Source organism: Lontra canadensis, unplaced genomic scaffold (assembly GCF_010015895.1).
Source record: "Lontra canadensis isolate GAN:19392208 unplaced genomic scaffold, GSC_riverotter_1.0 scaffold180, whole genome shotgun sequence".
Lineage (NCBI taxonomy): Eukaryota > Metazoa > Chordata > Mammalia > Carnivora > Mustelidae > Lontra > Lontra canadensis.
The window spans coordinates 1,226,102-1,248,013 of NW_022631174.1; the positions used below are offsets into that span (position 1 = coordinate 1,226,102).

Consider the following 21,912-nt stretch of genomic DNA (forward strand, 5'->3'; position numbering starts at 1 on the left):
CAGTGCGGCCACCGTCGTTAGGGGAGGAAGGCGGGAGGGGGCGGGGGCACGGGTGGGAGGTGGGTAAGCGCGCGCGCCGCCCGTCCGTCGTGGTTTCCTGGCTGCGCGCGGCGGTGGCGGAGTGGCTGCAGCTGTAGCAGCAGCTGCGAAGATGGCGGAGGGTTTGGAGCGTGTCCGGATCTCCGCGTCGGAGCTGCGAGGGATTCTGGCCGCTCTGGCTCCGCAGGCCGGGAGCAGAGGTGAGTCGCGCCGCCCAGCTCCTGGGTTGGGCCTGCCCGCCCCGCCTCCCTCCCCTCCTCTGCCTCCTCCCAGCTCAGTCCGCGGCGCTCTTGAGCCCCCGCCCCTTCCCCCAGCATTGGGGGCGGGGGGCGAGGGCGGTCCCCTGGCCGCCCTACCAGCCCGAGGGCCAGTGTAGGATCGAGCTCTGCCAGCCCCGGCGCCCTCCGGGAGAGCCCGACCCGAGTTCCTGCCTCCGCCCCCTTTCTCACCGCGAAGGTGACTGTTCCCCATTGCCCCAACCTTCTCAGACCAGTTTGTGGATTCCCACTCGTCAGGAGACGAGACAGGGAGTGGGTGCTGGGGGCTGGGGGAGGCCCTGGGATGTGTCGTTCCCAGAGGAATCCTCCTCATGCCTTCCTTGTCATCTGTTTAGAGTTGGGGAGAAGGAACTGTGGAAATTGAGGAGAAAGATTGAACAGCTTGAGACTTCCTTGGCGAACTTTTTCCCCCAAGGCAGGGTTCTGAAGGCTGCGCCACAGGAGGGATCCAGGACCTCCGGTAGAGAGCTCACTGTACTCTGGTTTGCCCTTGGCATGTGTGAGAGCAGTTTTTATCAGAGAGACTGTTCATCTTGCAAATTAAAGTCTCCATCTACGCCAGGAAAGCTCCAAGGAAGATTCTAGTATATCATCTCTCCTTTGTGGGGTGGTGGAGTTGTGTAGAATGGTAGTTGTGCTTCTGCAGGCTTGTGGCCAAAGTCTGTGAAATTGACTTTCGTTGGTCGTTTGAATGGGATTATTCAGGGTGTTTTCTCCCTCTGCTCTGAATAGTAGTAGCTTTTCTCTTCCTCCTCCCCACCTCTCACCTAAGTTACAAAGGCTCCTGAGGGTCAGTTATTCTGGAGGTAAGCTGCTTTGCTTTTATTCATACTTGATGAAATAGTCTTTTAAGCTTTTGAAAACACTGAAGCAGTATCTTAAACTTCAGGGGTTTTTGTGTTTTTGCTTTCTGTTTTGTTACACCTATGAGTTAAATGCTGGAGGATATTATTTATTTCTGTAATGGGCTTGTTTGTATTGTTGTTTATAGAACAATACTAGGATTTTTTTTTTAATAATTTTATTTTTTATAAACATATATATATATATTTTTTTCCCCCAGGGGTACAGGTCTGTGAATCTCCACGTTTACAAACTTCACAGCACTCACCATAGCACATACCCTACCCAATGTCCATAACCCCCCCCCAACCCCTCTCTGCCCAGAACAATACTAGGATTTTATAAAGCATTCTGTTTTGAGTACTCTAATCTCACTAATTCCTGTCAGTTTCCTTTTGACAAGTTTCATGGCTATTTGTAGTAGTCTCTTCCCTTAATAGGCAACGGTAACAAATACAAAAAATAGATACTTGCTTATTTGTCATTCAGTAAGTTTAGGGAGCCTGGAAGAGTAGTTTCAAAAGTCCTGTACCCTTATTTTTAAATACTGCAGTCCTTGGTATTTTGGGAGCATGTCACAATACTTCCATCATCCTCCAGAGAAAGCTCCTTTATGGAACTTTTTCCTTCTCATATTCCACATCATAGTAGCAGTTAGTCGCAGTATTCTAATGATGATAGTCTGAGCAGTATTTCCTTGGAATGACTATTGGTTGCTGTTAGAGAGTTGATGAGCATGAGTGGAGTTGAAGAATGTGAAAGGAACTGCTTCCTGTTTGCTTCAACAAGAGGTATGTGTTTGGGCAGTTGGTGTCCTAAAAGAGGAGGATTGTCCTGGCCAAGTTCAGAGACTGGAGTTGCACATTTTTTCTCCCAGATATGTCCAGAACTATGGATTCTTGTGCATACCCCTCTTTTTCTCCTTTACCCGCAGCTACTACTATGTTAAAACGGGCTTTGCCACCCTTCAAAAAAGTTAGAAGCACTAGAAGAAAAGACTAAAATGGATCCAAAGACTCCATAGCAGAGAGAAGTCTGATGCCCAAATAGTTAGACATCTTTTATTTTGGCAATGATAAGGTATTTGGGGTCTTGGATACCTGGATATGACTTGGGTAACACAAGAGAGTATTTTGTTGTTGTTGTTGTTGTTGTTTTTCCTATTTCTCTAATCCAAGTGTAGATAGCGATAACATAATGAAGTCCTTAGCCTTGCCAGTTGGTAAACAAATACTGTAAACCTACTAGAATTTCTGCTTCTTCAAAAATTTCCTCCCATGTTCGCCAATATTAGCATTTTGAAGTGTTATTCTTGCTTGGCTTTTCTGTTACTTAAGCAGAATGACAGGTTTTTTTTTTTTTTCCTTCCCTCCCCTTTTATTCTTTTCTTCTACCTATTCCTTCCCAACACTCACTCTAACATCATAGAAAACATGAAGGAGCCCAGGCAACGCAGAGATAACCGGCGCCCAGATCTGGAAATCTATAAGCCTGGTCTTTCCCGACTGAGGAACAAACCTAAAATCAAGGAACCTTCTGGGAGTGATGAATTTAAGGATGAAATTGTTAATGACAGAGATTCCTCTGCTGTTGGAAATGGTACCCAGCTCATTAAAGACGTCTGCAGGGAACTGGATAACCAACATCAAAATGGTCCTGTAGACCCCGAAGCTATTGGGACACAGGAGTCCTTTCCTAGGACTTCTGGACAAGAGGACCGAAGTCTAAGAATTATCAAAAGAACAAAGAAACCTGACATGCAGATCTACCAGCCTGGAAGGCGTTTGCAGGCTCTTTCCAAAGAAACGACTAACAGGGTGGGTGAGGAAGAAATCCTCAACCAGGTGGAGCAACTGAGAGTAGAAGAAGATGAGTATAGGGGAAATGTGAAAGAGGAGGTTGTGAATAAACCGGACAAAGATGAGGCAGAGAAGAGCCTAAATGGTGACAGAGTAAGGGCTGCAAAGGGAGAAAAAGGAAAGAGGATTGAGAAGGGGGAGGGGATAAAGAAAGTAACTGATGACCTGGCACAGGGGAAGCCAGGTTCTGCAAAACGCTACTCCCGCTCAGACAAACGAAGGAACCGCTACCGCACTTGTAGTACCAGCTCTGCGGGCAGCAACAACAGTGCTGAGGGGGCTGGCCCGATCGATAGTGGATGTCGCCGCCGCCGACAGGATCGGGCCAAGGAGAGGCCACGCCTGAAGAAGCAAGTATCTATGTCTTCAACTGATTCTTTAGATGAGGACAGAATTGATGAGCCTGATGGACCCAGGAGGAGTTCGGAAAGGAAGAAACATTTAGAAAGAAGCTGGTCTGGCCGTGGGGAGGGAGAGCAGAAAAGCAATGGGAAAGAAAATCGAGGCACTCTCCGTGTTACCTTTGATGCAGAAACCATGAACAAAGATTCCCCCATGGTGAGATCATCCAGGGAGGATGTGGATAGGATAAAGCCTGACAAAGGCTTAAGCAGTGGGGGCAAAGGCTCTGAGAAGCAGGAATCCAAAAACCTGAAACAAGAACTTCGAGGCCGTGGACGTGGCATTCTAATTCTTCCCGCCCATACCACCCTATCTGTCAGTTCAGCGGGTTCTCCAGAATCTGCACCTTTGGGACCTCGGCTTTTATTTGGATCTGGTAGTAAGGGATCTCGGAGTTGGGGCCGAGGAGGCACCACTCGACGATTATGGGACCCAAACAATCCTGATCAGAAACCTGCTCTAAAGAGCCAGACACCCCAGCTACATTTCTTAGACACTGATGATGAAGTCAGCCCTACCTCTTGGGGTGATTCCCGCCAGGCCCAAGCATCTTACTATAAGTTTCAAAACTCTGACAACCCTTATTATTACCCGCGGACACCAGGCCCTGCCTCTCAGTATCCTTATACCGGCTACAGCCCTCTGCAGTACCCCGTGGGCCCTACGAATGGTGTGTACCCTGGGCCTTACTACCCAGGCTACCCAACTGCATCAGGACAGTACGTCTGTGGCCCTCTCCCTGCCAGCACCATGAGTCCTGAGGAGATGGAACAGCACATGAGGAACATGCAGCAGCAGGAGCTGCATAGGCTTCTCCGGGTGGCTGACAACCAGGAACTGCAGCTCAGCAACCTGCTCTCCAGGGACCGGATCAGTCCTGAGGGCCTGGAGAAGATGGCACAGCTCAGGTACATCCTGGCTAGAGGGAAGTGGGGATAAGCTGGAAGTGTGTAGGCTCCTGTGGCTGAGAAACGTAGGAACTTCTTTGGGAAGGCACTGGGTATTAAATCCCTTTCACATTGATTTTTGTAAGGAAGGGGCTTGGAAAAAGAACAGAAAATTTTATTTCTAGTCTTAGAAATGATTATGCTTCCCACTCTTTCTTTAAGAAAAAAAAATTGTTAAGAGAACATGGAATCTGGAAATGGAAAAGGAACGACTTTCCAGAATGCCAAGAAGTGAACAACATATAACTTGTGGTGAAGATCTTATTTCAGCTGTTAAATTTAGGTAGAGACATATGGGGAAAAACTACTTTCCTAGACATAACCGTCTTTAGAATGACATTTCTGCTGTGCAGAATGAAAAGGCACATGAGTACTATACCTGGTGACATTTTGGATTTCCTGCCAAGGAAGGTGTTTAATTTACAAGAAGCTCAGATCTTGGGTCTAGCCTTTCTTGTGGTGTATTTGGAGCTAGAAGTTGCATGTATTTTATTCCAGAGCTGAACTGCTGCAGCTATATGAGCGCTGTATCCTATTAGATATTGAGTTCTCTGATAATCAGAATGTGGATCAGATCCTGTGGAAGAATGCTTTCTATCAGGTGATTGAGAAGTTCAGGCAGCTTCTCAAGGATCCGAATGTTGAGAACCCTGAGCAGATTCGGAACAGACTTTTGGAGCTCTTGGATGAGGTAAACCATCATCTTTTTGTCCTCAGGATAAAGGCTTTAGCTGTGATGGGTTTTTATCACCTGAAATAATGATGATGTATAGCAGAACATTGACAAAAAACTATGCTCTTTTCTTGGATTTGGGCCTAACCTGCCCTGTTGCTTCCTTGCAACCATAACTTATTGGCAATTGGAGTTAGTTCTGAGCTTGGAAATTTTTTGAATGTCTTGTTTAGGGGTGGGTGGCTGGGGGGAGAGAAAGTGTGTATGGTGTGTGTGGGTGTGTGTGGGTGTGTATGCATGCACATGCACGCGTGCATATTTTTAAAACCATAGAGGGGTTTATGCTATGAATTTGTTTTGTGTTTAGTTGGTGACCACTAAATACTGTGTATGCCTTTCTTTAGATGGGATGGCTGAACATTAGCCGAACTGTGGACAGGTTATTTGCTCTAGTTTCTGGTGGGTAAATTGGATCAGAACAGTCTGATTCAGCTTTTTCTTATTTTTTGTCTTTATAGGGTAGTGACTTCTTTGATAGTTTGCTTCAGAAGCTGCAGGTTACTTACAAGTTCAAACTGGAGGACTACATGGATGGTCTTGCCATTCGCAGCAAGCCATTACGCAAGACAGTAAGCCCCCTTCTTTATCTTTAATCATCCATTTTGTAAGCATTTGTCTAGTGTTATGTGCTAGGTACTACGCTAGGTGTTGAGGATACAGAACTAAAGACACAGTCCAGTGGGGGTACAGACCAGTTAAACCAGCAATTATCATGTATTAAGTACTATGGTGATGTTATATATACAGCGTGGAAGGGGCATAGAGACCCTGATTCAGACTGGTGGAGTCAAGGGAGATGTCTGAGAGACTGTCGAGTCTTGAAACCTGACGAGGAGTAGAAGGGGTAGTACAGGGCACAGCAAGAGAGAATCAGGCCTTGTTGGAAAGTGTAAGAAGTTCAGTATGATGGTTTTTGTAATGTGGAGTTGGCCTGTTGCAGGAGGTAAAGCTAATGAAGTAGAAAGGGTTAGATCTTTTGTATGCCATACTGAAGAGTTTGTATGCCGAAGTTAGAGCTTTTGTATGCCATACTGAAGAGTTTGGACTTTATTCTGAAAGCAGCGAGGAGCCATGGCTTGATTTTCACTAAATGGATAGCATAGATTTCTTCTTAGAACCAGTCACTGGCAAATGAATGAATTTGGGCAAGAGTGGAGGTAGGAGAGTCAGGTTGCAGGCCTGAACTAAGGTAGAGGTAGTGGAGGTGGAAAAGAGACAAATTGAAAAGATATAAGGGAAATAGAATTGAGTTTCTGGCTGATTTGTGTGAATGGTGAGATAGGAGGCATAAGGAGTCTAGATCATCTCTCAGTTTATAGCCTAGGAGAGTGGCTGGGAGGAAGAGGTTAGTTCAGTTTTGGCTCTGCGTAAATGTATGAACTTGAAAACGAATGGATGAATATCCTGGTGTTTTTGAAGCTCAGGGGAAAGAGCTAACCTGGTTCTATAGATTCAGAAGTCATCAGTGTATAAGTGATAGTTGAAGCAGAAGTTTGGATATTGGGATACTGGCCAGGCCCTGTCCTGTCAGCCAGAGATTGGGGGTGGGGGAATGAAATTTCAAGGTAGTGGTGGGTAGAATTGTCAAGTGCCGTAGAATCTTTGAGTGATGAGATTACTGAAAGTGTCCATTGGATTGGATGAGTTTATCACAATTAATTTCAGTTGGAGAGAATAGAAGACAGACTGCAGAGAATGAAATGTGGGATAGTAGATACAATGAAGGGAGTAATATAGACTATTCTTTTAAGAATTTTGGCTGTGAAGGCAAGGAGGGAAGATAGTTAAGTACATAGTGTCAAGAGGAGTTTGTGTTTAAGCTGGAAGAGGCTTAAGCATATTTATACATTGAGAGGAAAGGGTCAGGGGAAAGGGAGAGGTTAAAGATTCATAAGAGAAAGGCATGTGATTTATGAAGCAGAGACTTCCTCTTGCCTTTCTACTCCTGATGGTTGCTGTGCACAAACTCTGTTACTAATCAACAGGTATTTATTAAGACTTTCCTACATGCCATGTGTCTTTCTAGGACACATAATTCATTGTGGAACAAGAAAGCCATGATCCCAGCTCTTGGAGTTTAGAGTTTGCTGAGGGGTGAGTACAGATGGTGGATTAGTAATTGCAGATGCAGTGACTTCTGCAAAGGATGTCATGATGGGGATATGAGGTAAAGGGGTTTAGAGAATCATGGAAGACTGAGGAAGTCACGGTTAAGCTGGGGCTGAAGACCTGAGCTGTTAGCCAGGTGAAGGTGTATGGGAAGATGCTAGAATATTCTATGGAGAGGAAGTAGTATATGTGCAGGTCCTGAAGTGGGAAAGAGCGTGGTGTGTTAGGGAGACCAAGAAAAGTCTAGTCTAACTGAGGTGCAGAGAAAGAGGGGGGAAGTGGTGCTGCAGAGGTGACCAGAAGCTAGATCATCTGGGACTTCATCCGAAGGATAGTGGAGAGCCTTTGATGGAATTTGGCTCCCCCACTCCCCTCCATTGAGATAGCAGAGTGCTGTAGGATGGAAACATAATCTGTTTTCTTGGTTCCTTTATCAGCTAACTGCAAGTGTTCTTGGTGTTCATTCAGAGCATGTGTGGAATAGTTGGGACTCTGACGGTATATGGCTTGTAGTGGTATAGAACTTTGCTGAGGCACACGTTTGTTATGTATTAGGAGGTTGATGTGCAGTGGCTATTTAGCTAGTAGATGAGCCTTCCTCAGGGACAGTATCTACTTCTCCCTGAAGCTTTGTTCTTTATTCAGTGATGTGTTAATTTCTTGTGTGGAGTGGAATTGCATGTTATGAGGTGATGTTCTGTAGGGTTTTTTTTTTTTTTTTTCCTTTGATACATGTCTTGGGATTGTTAAGGGTCTACTCTGTTGTTTTCTCATGGAGGGACAGATGCCAAGCCCATTATTGAGAAAACAGAAGTATAGAGAGGGAGAGAGAACTACTCAGGGACTGGCAGTCTTGTAGGTATTTGGTAAAGGGTAACTGTGTTACCGTTTTAGGTAACTGTTACTGTTTTGCAAAGTGAATGTAGTGCAGTAACACAGTGCAGGATATTAATAGTTTGAGGAGAGAGAGACTATAGTGAGACAGGAAAATAACAGAATCAACAGTTGTTTTAGTATTTGTATATCACTTTATAATTTGTGAAGTATTTAGCACTTACTCTCTTCACTTACCCTATGGAGTATGCATTTTTATATTCAGATGAAGAAACTTGAGTCCCCAAAACAGTTCCAAAGACCCACAGAAGATCACACAACTCTTACATAGAGAGTTAGGTTTCCTGGTTTCCAGGTTTCAGAATGTTTTCTTCTGTTTACCTGGGACTTGAAATAAGAATGACCTCCTCTTTTCTGCCTTCTTTCTCATTAAAATTTGCATCACATCGTTGGCTGTTTTTCGCTAGGCAAGTTTAGACCGAAAACTTTTTACTTTGTTGAGGATGACTAGTGCCTTATTCTTATACTTTTTTAAAATATTTTATTTATTTATTTGACAGACCGAGATAACAAGTAGGTAGAGAGGCAGGCGAGAGAGAGAGAGAGAGAGAGAGAGAGGGGGAAGCAGGCTCCCTGCTGAGCAGAGAGCCTGATGCAGGGCTCGATCCCAGGACCCTGAGATCATGACCTGAGCCGAAGGTAGAGGCTTAACCCACTGAGCCACCCAGGCGCCCCGTTGACTAGTGCCTTATTAATGCTGTTCTATCACCTTGATCCTATCCTTGTCCTTTGGGGTTGACGTTAGAGTTTCTTGGGTATACTACTAACTGATCATTTTTCCTGAAGGTAAAATATGCTTTGATCAGTGCCCAGCGATGTATGATTTGCCAAGGAGATATCGCTAGGTATCGGGAACAAGCCAATGACACAGCAAACTACGGGAAAGCACGCAGGTACTTTTGCCTCTTATTCATTGCTTCTCTTTCCTTGTGGCGTTAAGCTGAGCCCTATTAAGAGCAATGGGCCACCGAGCGGCCTTTCATGTGGAAGGTCCTACAGGTGTCCCTTTTGGGCTTTGTAATCAGGCTTTACCACTCCAGAGTTACATCTAACACTTCAGCTTATGTTTTAAGCAGTTAGGGCTATGAGGTAATGAAATGGGAAAGCGTTGATGTGGAGCTAGCATTTTTTACTGTTTTTCTATTCCAGTTGGTACCTAAAGGCCCAGCATATTGCTCCCAAGAATGGGCGCCCCTATAACCAGTTGGCTCTGCTGGCAGTGTATACGGTAAGCAATCCTATGGACAGGGGAAGTATTTTGCAGGCAGTGTCTTAGAAAGAATGGACTTTGATAGTGTCAGCTCCTGGAGCTCGAATTCTCTGAACAACCAAACTTAAAAAATACCCTTTCCTGCCATCCTCACATTCCTGTTACTTTCAGAAATGAGTTGTCAGTGATTCCCTACTCCGGTTGAACCTGTGCTTCATCCTGTTTCATTGCACTGAAGTTCCTAACAATACTCATGCTCCAGCCAAACACCACTTTTTGTTTTTGACTAAGGCTTCTGCTCTGAATCTTGTCTTGCTTCCCTTCCCTATCCTGTTGAATGAGGTTACTCATTTCCAGAAGGAAAATAAGGCTCTCTTAACCACTTTTCCTTAAAGTCCTAACTGACTCTAACCAGTGAGATCCTTACTGCTTTTCCCCATATTATCCCCTTAAGTTTTCACTTAAGGAGCCTTCTTAGCAGAAGCACTTAGTGCCAAATTATATCTTCCTAGATCTTATCAAACTCCGCTAAATATGCCTCACAGAGAACCTTGGGAGCTGATAACAGCCCCTCATAAGGAAGCTGAATTGAAGAGGGGAAGGTCAATGGTAGATATTAAAAATTGACGTATAAAGCAGCTAATCTGCTCATTTAGCAGGCAGAGTTTCCATAGTGCTATAAAATTTCATTGCCCAGATATACAATGTTTGAATTAAATTTTTTTTTAAAGATTTTATTTATTTATTTGACAGAGAGAGATCACAAATAGGCAGAGAGGCAGGCAGAGAGAGGGGGAAACAGGCTCCCTGCCGAGCAGAGAGCCCAATGTGGGACTCGATCCCAGGACCCTGAGATCATGACCTGAGCTGAAGGCAGAGGCTTTATTTTTATTTTATTTTATTTTAAGATTTTTAAAATTTATTTGACAGGCAGAGATCACAAGTAGGCAGAGAGGCAGGCAGAGAGAGAGAGAGAGAGGAGGAAGCAGACTCCCCGCTAAGCAGAGAGCCCGATGCGGGGCTCGATCCCATGGGATCATGACCTGAGCTGAAGGCAGAGGCTTTAACCCCACTGAGGCACCCAGGTGTCCCAATGTTGTTTGTTTTTTTATTGTTGAGTTTTAAGAGTATATTTTGAATACCAGTCCTTTATTAGATATGTAAATTTTGTGAATATTTTCTCTGTATGTGGCTTATCTTTTCATTTATTTAGCACAGAACAGAAGTTTTTAATTTTAATGAAATCCAACTTACCAACTTTTTCTTTTGTGGATTTTGCTTTTATTGTGATATCTAAGAACTCCTCACCAAACCCACAGTTTTCTAGATTTTCTCCTGTGTTACCTTCTAGGAGTTGTATAGTTTTACATTTTACGTTTAGGTATGTGATCCATTTTGAGTTAATTGTTATGAAAGATGTGAGGCCTGTGGCATTGATTCCTTGTTTTGCACGTGAATGTCCAGTTGTTTCAACACCATTTGTTGAAAAGATTATCTTTTCTCCATTGAATTGCCTTTCCTCCTTTGTCAAAGATCAGCTGGCTGTATTTGTGTGGGTCTATTTCTGGGCTCTCTATTCCATTCCACTGATCTGTTTGTCTCTTTGGCCAGTACCACATTTTCTTGTTTACAGTAGCGTTATGGTAAGTCATGAAGTTGGGTAGTTCGGTCTTCCGACCATGTTCTTTGTCAGTATTGTGTAAGCTATTCTGGATCTTTTGCCTTTCCATATAAACTTTAGAATCGGGGCGCCTGGGTGGCTCAGTGGGTTAAAGCCTCTGCCTTTGGCTCAGGTCATGATCTCAGGGTCCTGGGATCGAGCCTCACGTAGGGCTCTCTGCTCAGCAGGGAGCCTGCTTCCTCCTCTCTCTCTCTCTGCCTGCATCTCTGCCTACTTGTGATCTCTATCTGTCAAGTAAATAAATAAAATCTTTAAAAAAAACAACAACTTTAGAATCATTTTGTGGTTATCTATAAATCTATAAACTTTGAAGTAGTATCTCATGGTGGTTTTGATTTGCATTTCCCTAACAACTAATGATGTTGAGCTGCACTTACAGGCCATTTGGAGAAATGTTTATTTAAATCCTTTGCCCATTTTTTTCTTAAATTAAAAAAAGTAAAAAAAAAAATTGTAAAATATACATAAGATGAAATCTACCATCTTACCCATTTTACATTCACATTATTGTGTAACTAATCTCCAGAACTCTCTTCATCTTGCAAAACTAAAGCTTTATACCCATTAATTAAGCAACTCCTCATTTTCCCCTCCCTCCAGCCACTGACAACCACCCTTCTACTTTCTGTCTCTGAATTTGTCTACCTTAGGTACTTAATATAAGTGGAATCATACAGTATTTGTCTTTTTGTGACTGGCTTATTTCACTTAGCATTATATCCTCAAGGTCCATCCATGTTGCAGCTTGTGTCAGAATTTTCTCTTTAAGGCTGAAGAGCACTCAGTTGTGTGTATATGCCATATATATTTTTTAAAAGATTTAATTTATTTATTTGAAAGAGATCACGGGTAGGCAGAGAGGCAGGTGGGGAGGGTGGGGAGCGCGAAGCAGGCTCCCTGCTGAGCAGAGACATTGGGGCCTTGATCCCAGGACCCTGAGATCAGGACCAGAGCTGAAGGCAGAGGCTCAACCCACTGAGCCACCCAGGCGCCCCGTATATACCATATTTTGTTTATCACTTTGTCTCTCAGTGCCATTGTGAATAATGCTGCCATGAATGTGAGTGTACAAAAATCTCTTTAAGATCCTGCTTTCAGGGGCACCTGGGTGGCTCAGTGGGTTAGAGCCTCTGCCTTCGGCTCAGGTCATGATCTCAGGGTCCTGGGATCGAGCCCTGCATCGGCTTGAGTTCCAGGGTCCTGGGATTGAGTCCCACATTGGGCTCCTTGCTCAGCAGGGAGCCTGCTTCTCCCTCTGCCTGCAGCAGCTCCCCCTGCTTGTGCTCGCATTCTCTCTCTCTGACAAATAAATAAATAAAATCTTTAAAAATTTATTTATTTATTTATTTATTAGAGGGTGCATGCATGCATGTGTTGGGAGGGGCCAGGGAGATAATTTTTTTTTTTTTTTTAAGGATTTTATTTATTTATTTGACAGATAGAGAGCACAAGTAGGCAGTGTGGCAGGCAGAGGGAGAGGGAGAAGCAGACTCCGCGGAGCAGAGAGCCAGATGCAGGGCTCGATCTCAGGACCCTGGGATCATCACCTGAGCTGAAGGCAGCCGCCTAATTGACTGAGCCACCCAGGTGCCTTAAGAGGGAGCAAATCTTCAAGCCAGCTCCCCGCTGAGCACAGAGCCTGATGCAGGGCTCGATCTCATGACCCATGAGATCATGACCTGAGCAGAAACCAAGAATTGGACATTTAAGTGACTTAGCTACCCAGGTGCCCCTCTTCTAAGAGTTTTTATATTTAGATCTTTGATTCATTTTTCATTTATTTTTGCATATGGTGTAAAATAGAGGTCCAGCTTCGTTCTTTTGCATGTGGATATCCAGTTCTCCTAGTGCCATTTGTTGCAGAGGTTGTTCTTTCCCGATTGAATAGTCTTGGGATCCTTGTTGAAAATCAGTTGGTGCCTGGGTCTGTTTCTGGACTCTCAGTTCTCTTGTATGGATCTGTATGTCTATCCTTATCCCAGCACCACATTGTTTTAATAACTGTAGCTTTGTGGTAAATTTTGAAATCAGGATATATGAGTTTTCCACCTTTGTTCTTCTTTTTTAAGATGAATTTGGCTCTTTGGGGTTTCTTGTAATTCTGTATGGATTTTAAGATCAGCTTTTTCATTTCTGCAAAAAGAGTCATTGAGATTTTCATAGGAATTACATTGACTGTGTAGTTGCTGTGGGGAGTATTTACACAGATGTTTTTGATTTATTTAGGTCTTCTTTAATTTCTTTCAGATGTGCTTTATAATTTTTAGTGTATAAGTTTTACACTTCCTTGGTTAAACTTATTCCTAAGTATGTTGTTCTTTTTGAGTCTATTGTAAATAGAATTATTTTCTTAATTTCTTTTAAAGATTGTTTATTACTAATATATAGAAATATAACTGATTTTTGAGCATTGATCATAATGTCTTACAACTTCATTGATTCCTTCAGTGGCTTTTTGCCATTCTGATTAAACTGGTATATTTTTCTTTCACAGACCTCTGACCTAAATTGGTGGTCCTTTCAAGCTCTTTTCCTCTGTCCCTCTTTTTCTGTTTCCCTTTTATCCTAGTTGTCTTTTAACATCACTATCTCGGTTTTCTGTCTCCTCTAATCAGTCATTCAGTGAATTTCAAGAATTCGGTGAGAAACTGTGCACGGTGCTTTGCTAGGTACTATGATTGATGAATGTGTGGTATGGTTTCTGTTCTGAAAAATGTGGTGAAAACACAAGGTGTGTGGACAGTGATACAAATTAGACTTCATGAAAAGTGATGTAATTGATTAGATGTGCCATTATTTTCTGGACCACTAAAAAAGAATATGTGAATTATAAATAGACATAATGGTAGATATTGATTGTAAGTTCTGTTTTGATTTCAGAAATGTTAGAATATGAAAAAATCATTGTAGAATGGACAAAACACAATCTAAAATCAAGTGAGTGGTATAGGCTGAGATCAGTACAGATTGGGATAATACTAAAAATAGCCCCCATTAGGGTTGCCTGTCTGGCTCAGTTAGTAGAGCATGTGACTGTTAATCTCGGGGTTGTGAGTTTGAGCCGCACGTTGGGTGTAGTAGAGATTACTTAAAAATAAAACCTTAAAAAATAAGAAACAAAAAAATAGCCCCCATTTAACTGGCTGTAACAGTATATCAGTCATACAGTAAGTATGAATCTTACTCATTTTAGGAGCCATAGGTGTGTAATTATCTTCTAATAAATATCTACCCAATAAATGGCAGGACCTAATTTGAACTCAGGCAGTTGACCTTAGAATGTGTACCTTTAACCATGCTAGCTGAATAGAAGATGTGAGGGTTTTTTTAAATTTTTATTTATTTATTTTTTAAAGATTTTATTTACTTACTTGACAGATCACAAGTAGGCAAGAGAGGCAGGCAGAGAGAGAGGGGGGGAAGCAGGCTCCTTGTTGAGTGGAGTACCCGATGTGGGGCTCAATCCCAGGACCCTGAGATCATGACCTGAGCTGAAAGCAGAGGCTTTAACCCACTGAGCCACCTAGGCGCCCTGCGAGGACTTTTGTTGTTGTTTTTTTTTAAGATGCAAGTTTTGAGGAATGAGTTACTGGGGTAAGAAAGAAGTTAGTGTTCTAAATGCATTTTGAGACAGAAAAAAAGGGAAAAATGTATATGAAGTTGGAGAAAATGTCTTTTCGACATTCTTTCCCCCTTTGTTTCAGTGTTTTTTCCCTCCTTTCTGAACTTCTCCCTTTCTTTTACTTCTTTTCCTTATTAATTGGTTGTAAAACAGACTTGAAGTATTTATTTGCTGAATTCATTGGATAATAGTTTATATTTCCCTTTCTCTGCAGAGTCAGTGTGGTATAGTACACACCTGAACTCAGGAGCCAGACAGACATAGGTTCATACACCGGCATACCCAGGATTTGGCTTGGAGGCCTTGTTGGACAAGTTATGTTGTTGGACAACAATCTGCCTGGGCACCCATTTCCTCATCTTTAAAATGGGACTAATAATGCCTATGGGGCGATTTTCTTAGGTTTAGAGGCAAAATCTATGAAGTGATAGTCACTTGTCTCACTGTGCTTAAATCAGTGATGTTGCCATTGTTATTATAATGTTTTTAGCTAACAACTAGTGAGTTGAACATTTTCTTTCTCTAAAAACAAAATGTAATTGGATTTTATATTTGATGAGGCTCTTTATTCTTTTTCTCTCTTGTGAGTGCTTGGCTCTTAGAGTATCTCTGCATGTAAGACAGAGTCCTGTGCCAGGAGAGATCCCTGATGTAATCGCAGTGGTTCCTCCCATGGATAGCATTCTGATGTTCTTATTGGAATTCCTTACAGCCTGGGAGAGATAGTAAGGTGTTCTAGGTCAGCTGACTCAGGCTGGAGTCAGGAAAAGGATTGGTTGACTTGATGTTTCTGGCCTCTTTTTGCAGAGGAGGAAGCTTGATGCTGTCTATTACTATATGCGCAGTTTAGCTGCCAGCAACCCTATCCTGACTGCCAAGGAGAGTCTCATGAGCTTGTTTGAGGAGACCAAACGAAAGGTGAGTGGGGATGCAGGCAGACTCATTCCTTCCTAAAAGAACATGTTTCTCTTAGTGCTTCTGTGTCCTCAGGGGAATGCCTTATAATGTCCTCAGGGGGTCCCATTGGGCTGTGCTGATGGAGTCAGTCAGCCCCTATGCAGAACCAAACTCATCTTCAGGAGAGTTCTCCAGGGCCCTTCGTTGTGCATCTAGATTATGGAATTAATAATGTCTGTGAGACAAAGCAGATAATACTTTGCTACTTAGGGACTATAGCAAAGTCTTTACTTTTTATAGCCCCTGGGCAACAAACTCAGATGAGGTGAGTGCCTCTTTTTATTAGCTGAATCCCAGGAGAGTCTGAGCGTATGTGTTTGTATATCGTACAGGCAGAACAGATGGAAAAAAAGCAACACGAGGAATTGGAACTGAGCCCTGACCAGTGGCGGAAAGGAAAGAAGTCTACTTTCCGGCATGTTGGAGATGACACCACTCGCTTAGAGATCTGGATCCATCCATCTCATCCCCGGTCCTCCCAGGGCACTGAATCTGGGAAGGATTCTGAGCAGGAGAATGGACTGGGGAGCCTGAGCCCAAGTGATGTAAGTTCCTGAGAGTGATATAATGAGCAAGACTAAGTAAAAGTGGATGCCCCAGTACATGCAACTGGAAGGCACTGCACAGACATTTCCCATGAATCCCAGGGAAGGTAAATCACGTCAGGCTTTCTGCCATCCTCTCTCAGCTACATACACTTCATCTTTATTATGTGCTTCCCTCTCTCACCACTATGTGGCACTACCGAATTTAGTAAAACTCGTTTTTCTGAAGGAAGAGCTACTTAGTATAGGAGGAGAATTTTTTGCTGCTTTGTGTTTGGAGTCACCAGTATGATACTTAAAGATTCTGTTGGGATTCTGTGAAGCTAGTCGGAGAGAGAGCATAGTAGGAAAACTGCATTGTGCCTTGAGAGTAAAATTCTTAGTGGAGTGGATGGTGGGATGAGGTGGGACCACATCTTGAAGGGTTATGTAGTAAATAATTTGACCTTTATCCTGAAGGTAGTAGGAAACTATTGAATGCTTTAAATAAGGAAGTAACTTGTCAGATAACACATTTTAGAGTATAACTCCGGCTGCTTTGTGAAAAATTTGGAGAAGGGTAAGACTAGAAATAACAAGAGAAGGAGGGGTGCTGCAATAATCCGAGTATGATGTGGAGAGGACCTGAACCAGGAAATGGGTCTGGAGATGAGGAGAAGGGAACAAATATGAGGCATATTAATGAGGTAGAATCCAAAGTACTTGATTGGACAGGGGGAGCTGAAGGACAAGAGGAAGTCAAAAGTAACATCTACCTAGGTATTTCTGGGTTGGAAACTGGGTTAAGGCTGGTCTATTCCTTGAGATAGGGAATAGAGGTAGAATTGGTTTTAGGAGAAAGTGAAGAGTTTAGTTTTAGACATTTTGAAATTTCTGTAGGACATTGAAGAGAGATTTAAAGGTTATCATATCTGAAGCTGGGGAGAGCATCCTGGGTTAGAGATGAAGGTATTTGAAGGCAGCCTCTTATAGATGGAATTGAAGTTATGAGAGTTGTTTCAGTCACTTGAGAAAGAAACGATAAGTAAATTGACAATCTAAGAGAGAAAGGAGATGGATGGCAGGGAGAGGTCCTTGCAGAGGGTTGGAAGGGAGAGAAATCTGGAGCACAAGTGCAGGAATTAGCCTGAATGAGGGGGAGAGATCCCTCTTTCTTATATTTGAGGGAAAGGAGGAACAGGTAATAGGGGGTCAGGACAGTTTGTGAGTGTTGTGGGAGGAAGATGAGGGAGGGCCTTGTTGATGTTTTCTTTTTTCTATTTGAAGTTGGAGACATGATTGTCTGCAACCAAGAATGAATCAAAAGTTGGTGGGTTAGGAGTACTTCTTTGGGGTTTAATTTAAAATCGCCATTTCTCTGGGGTACCTAGGTGGCTCATTCAGTTGATTGTCCAACTCTTGGTTTCGGCTCAGGTTATGATCTTGGGGTTGTGGGATCAAGCCCTGCATCAGGCTCTGTGCTCACCATGGAGTCTACTTGTCCCTCTTCCTGTGCTCTTCTCCTGACCCTCTCTCTAAAATAAATAAATAAAATCTTTAAAAAAGATAAAATTTCTACTTCTTTTCCTTTAGCTTTCTTAGTCTTTAGCTGTTTTCTGCATGACTTGGAAAGTAGTCATTACTTACAAATGAAACTTCCAGTTTGCCATGTGCCATAGTTTGCATGGGCTGCTTCAAAGGAGTTGCAGCTCTGGTAGACTCTCTCGCTGCTGTCCTCTTCTAGTTTGGATATTGCAGCCCCAAATGGGAAGCCTGTTTGAGTAAGAGAGAAATTGTTCTATTGTGTTAGCTCCACTGTCTGTCTCTAAAATGAAAGCAACAGGGTTGCCTGGGTGTCTCAGTCCGTTGAGCGTGGACTCTTGGTTTTGGCTCAGGTCATGATCTCAGGGCCCATACCAGGCTTCATGATCAGCGGGGAGTCTGATTCTTTCCCTCTGCTCCTCCTTCTGTGCTCTCCCATCTTTCTCTCTCAGATAAATAAATCTTTTAAGTAAATAAATAAAATGCAAGTAACAACAATTTGAGAAAGCATTTTGTGGCTTTCTTTGACCTTTACCTCAAGGTTGGGGAGTATTCCTCGTAAGAGTTAAGGTTATAACTAATATTCCATAGATCTCTCTTTTCCATTAGGTATTTCCCTGATTTTTAAGGAATGTGTTTATGAGTCTGTGTTTTTATTCTTTAAAGATTTTATTTATTAGGGAGAGAGTATGTGAGTGAGCACAAGTAGGGTAGGGGAGCAGAGGGGCAGAGGGAGAAGTAGGCTCCTCACTGAGCAGGGAGCCCAATGCAGGGCTGGATCCCAGGACCCTGGGATCATGACCTGAGCCGAAGGCAGACGCTTAACCAACTGAGCCACTCAGGCATCCCTAAGTCTGTGTTTTTATTCTTGTTTGCATCTCAGAGAAGGCATTTATTTTCAGCACATGGGCTGGCATTAACTCTGTCAATTTTTACTAATTATTTTATTTTCAATCATATTAATAATATATGGATGTATTTTTGGTAGAAATTTCAAATAATTAAAGACATATACAGAGTAAAATGGTCATTTCTTTTTTAAACTATTTGTGAAGCTGTTTTTATATTTTTAGCCTGATAATCATCGCCCCAGGTGCCCCTGTAGTTTGCTTTTTTTTTTTTAAGTGTTTTTGTGTTTGTATGTATTTTTTTCAAGATTTTATTTATTTGACAGACAGAGATCACAAGTAAGCAGAGAGGCAGGCAGAGAGAGGAGGAAGCAGGCTCCCTGCTGAGCAGAGAGCCCGATGCGGTGCTTGGTCCCAGGACCTTGGGATCATGACCTGAGCCGAAGGTAGAGGCTTTAACCCACTGAGCCACCCAGGCACCCCTGTAGTTTGCTTTTTTAACTTACGAATTGGACATACAGTCCTGTTAAAATGTTATAACACACACAGTCCTAAAAATCACTGTGCTGTGTAAAATCGCACAGAAGAAAAGCCACAGAGCTCATGGACAAGATGTGGTTAGGGGCACGACACTGAAAAACATCCTCAGTGACTTATTAAAAAAAGAAAAAAGATATGAACCTAATAAGACAGTTACGCAATTTTATACAGGTCCATTGGTTAAGAAATGTATAAATACTATTTTGGAAAAGAAAAGAACTCTAGAAGTGGACTTCAAAAGGATTGTAGCTTTAGCGTTATTGTGAAGTGGTGGAAGGAGAGTTATTTGAAATTGGATGTAAGACCATATGTGGATTGGCGTGGCCTAGAATGAGTTCACGTGGTGAACTGTGGTAGCTGGTAGATATCTGGAGAGTGTGTATATTTTCTATTTCTCTGTAGTTCGGTTCAGCTGAGTGTAATTTTCTGTGCTCACTCAGTGTTTCTCATGAACAAAATCACGCATAAGGAGATGCAAAATTTGTGCTATGCTCAAATTGTTCCCCAATGTATTTATCACAGTGGAACAAATGGATATTTTCAAAACAAGGATTATAGCAGAACTGACTGTATTTCTACCTAAGAATATCTTTTTTTGGTATGTTCTTAGTATGACTGAATGATATTTCGTTATACAGGTATAGGTCATTTGTTTACCTTATCTGTGTAATTTATGTATTTTCATTTTAATAAAATATTCATTTTAGTTGTCTTTTTTGGGTGATTAGCCTTACTAGGAATTGCTTCCTTAGCAATTCCTAGAGAGTTTCTAGCACAAACTACTAAAATTCACATCCATGAATAAGAAGCAGAAAGTTTGGCTTCAGGTGGTTGTTATTAATGATAGTAGAGTCCCAACTAGTTTGTTTTCTCTCTACCAGGCACAGGCTTTGGATCTCTCTCTGAATGGCTACAGGAGGTTAGCCTGTGGGTTGTTGGTTTTCAGCCTTGAGATGTGGTTTGGGTTGAACACGCTAACTGGGGAGGGACTGCCAACCTCAACTGTAAGTGGCATCCTTTTAAACTAATTGAGATTCATATTTAAACTCTACCCCTGCCAGCTAGGCTACTCAAATTCAATGTTACCAGGGTTGCAAACATTCTTTATTTAGTGGATGTGCCTTCTGCTATACCGCAGCTCCCATTGGAGATCAGAAAAGGGTTGCTGCTTAGTAAATGAGTTTTTGCAGGTAGTGAGTTAATTAAGGAGATTATAGCATCAGAAACAGTTTTCACACTGAGAGGCCAGGGTCTCTGATGAAACTGCTCTGTTCATATCTTGAAAAGAATGTAACTTGAATCTGTCTACTGGGGAAGAATGAACAAATGAGAATAGAAACCATTGATAGATGTTTGTCTCTGAAACCTTAGTGAGTTCTCATGTGTTGGCATGATTTCATTTACCATTTCCCAGCATTCTCCCAAACTGACTGTGGTTATTGTTTGGTGCTATGTGTGGAAAATGTCTTTAGGTAATGAAATGTCATTGTGTATTTGGCCAACTTCTTGACAAATCTTTCTTCTCCCTCACCCTTCTCAATGTGTTTTGGCGTTCAGACTGGACCATACCTCAGTAGGTCCTAGTCTATTGTTCAGCCTTTCCTTATTTGAATCTCTCTTATTGCACCCACACAGTGGTTTTTAAACCGTACCAATATTTATTTCTTTTTCTTTTTCTTTCTTTCTCTTTTTTTTTAAGATTTTACTTATTTATTTGACAGAGAGATTACAAGCAGGCAGAGCAGCAGGCGGGGGTGGGGAGTAAGGAGGCTCCCCACTGAGCAGAGAGCCCGATGTGGGGCTCAATCCCAGGACCCTGAGATCATGAGCCGAAGGCAGAGGCTCAACCCACTGAGCCACCCAGGCACCCCTATTTTATTTCTTTTGATTGTATTTTTTTTTTTTTCAGGACTTGTTTACACCCAGAATTTACTGCAGTTTATCTTGAGGGTTTTTTTTTTTTTTTAATATTTTATTTATTTATTTGACAGACAAAGATCACAAGTAGGCAGAGAGGCAGGCAGAGAGAGAGAGAGAGGAGGAAGCAGGCTCCCTGCTGAGCAGGGAGCCCAAGGCAGGGCTCAATCCCAGGACCCTGGGATCATGACCCGAGCCGAAGGCACAGGCTTTAACCCACTGAGCCACCCAGGCGCCCCTTGAGTTTTTATTTTTATTTATTTTTATTTTTATTATTTTTTTAAAGGATTTATTTATTTATTTATTTATTTGGCAGAGATCACAAGTAGGCAGAGAGGCAGGCAGAGAGAGAGAGAGGAGGAAGCAGGCTCCCTGACAAGCAGAGAGCCTGACTCGGGATTCAATCTGAGGACTCCGGGATCATGACCTGAGCAGAAGGCAGAAGCTTTAACCCACTGAGCCACCCAGGCACCCTTATTTTGAGTTTTTAGAGTAGAGGGCTGCTTCTGGGTCCCGTGCTTAACCAGACTAAAGTCTAACCTGTCCTTTTGTGCCAGCTTTGTGCTAGGGTTGTAAAGATGAATAAGACATTATTATTACCTCAAAGAGCTTAGAGTCTAGTGCGTGGGTCAGGAAGCTTTTTCTGAAAAAGGCCAGGTAGTCAATATCTGAGGCTTTGCAGGCCATATGGTCTCTGTTACAGCTACTTGCCCAGCTTTTGGGGTGCTAAAATAGCCGTGGACAGTGCATAAATGAATGAGCATGGCTGGGTGTCAGTAAAACTTCATTTACAAAGACTGGTGGCAGGCAGCCTGCCTCTGGCCTGTGGGCCTGGTTTGCCAGACTCTGATCTGGTGGAAGTAATGGCCGCAAAAACAGAATGTTTGGGTATACAGTTGGTTATTGTCTTTTGTGGTAGTTATATCCTAGAAAGTCACCACAGACACTGAATTAGTGAATACTGAAC

At 42.7% G+C, this 21,912-nt stretch overlaps 1 protein-coding gene across 3 annotated transcripts in view; it reads left to right on the forward strand.

Annotated features, from left to right (window-relative positions):
• Positions 1-24: 24 nt before the first annotated feature.
• Positions 25-21,912, forward strand: part of SMG6 (SMG6 nonsense mediated mRNA decay factor) — a 237,758-nt gene continuing 215,870 nt past the window's right edge. The window contains exons 1-8 of one of the 3 annotated variants that reach the window (XM_032846751.1): positions 25-239; positions 2,589-4,329; positions 4,867-5,059; positions 5,560-5,670; positions 8,891-8,997; positions 9,254-9,332; positions 15,425-15,535; positions 15,907-16,119. In XM_032846751.1, the coding sequence (XP_032702642.1) occupies positions 152-239; positions 2,589-4,329; positions 4,867-5,059; positions 5,560-5,670; positions 8,891-8,997; positions 9,254-9,332; positions 15,425-15,535; positions 15,907-16,119 (2,643 nt within the window). In that variant the 5' untranslated portion in view covers positions 25-151. Of the gene's footprint in view, positions 240-920; positions 1,124-1,846; positions 1,952-2,588; positions 4,330-4,866; positions 5,060-5,559; positions 5,671-8,890; positions 8,998-9,253; positions 9,333-15,424; positions 15,536-15,906; positions 16,120-21,912 lie in introns of those variants that run through there. The other 2 variants (XM_032846750.1, XM_032846752.1) reach the window with 2 other exon arrangements.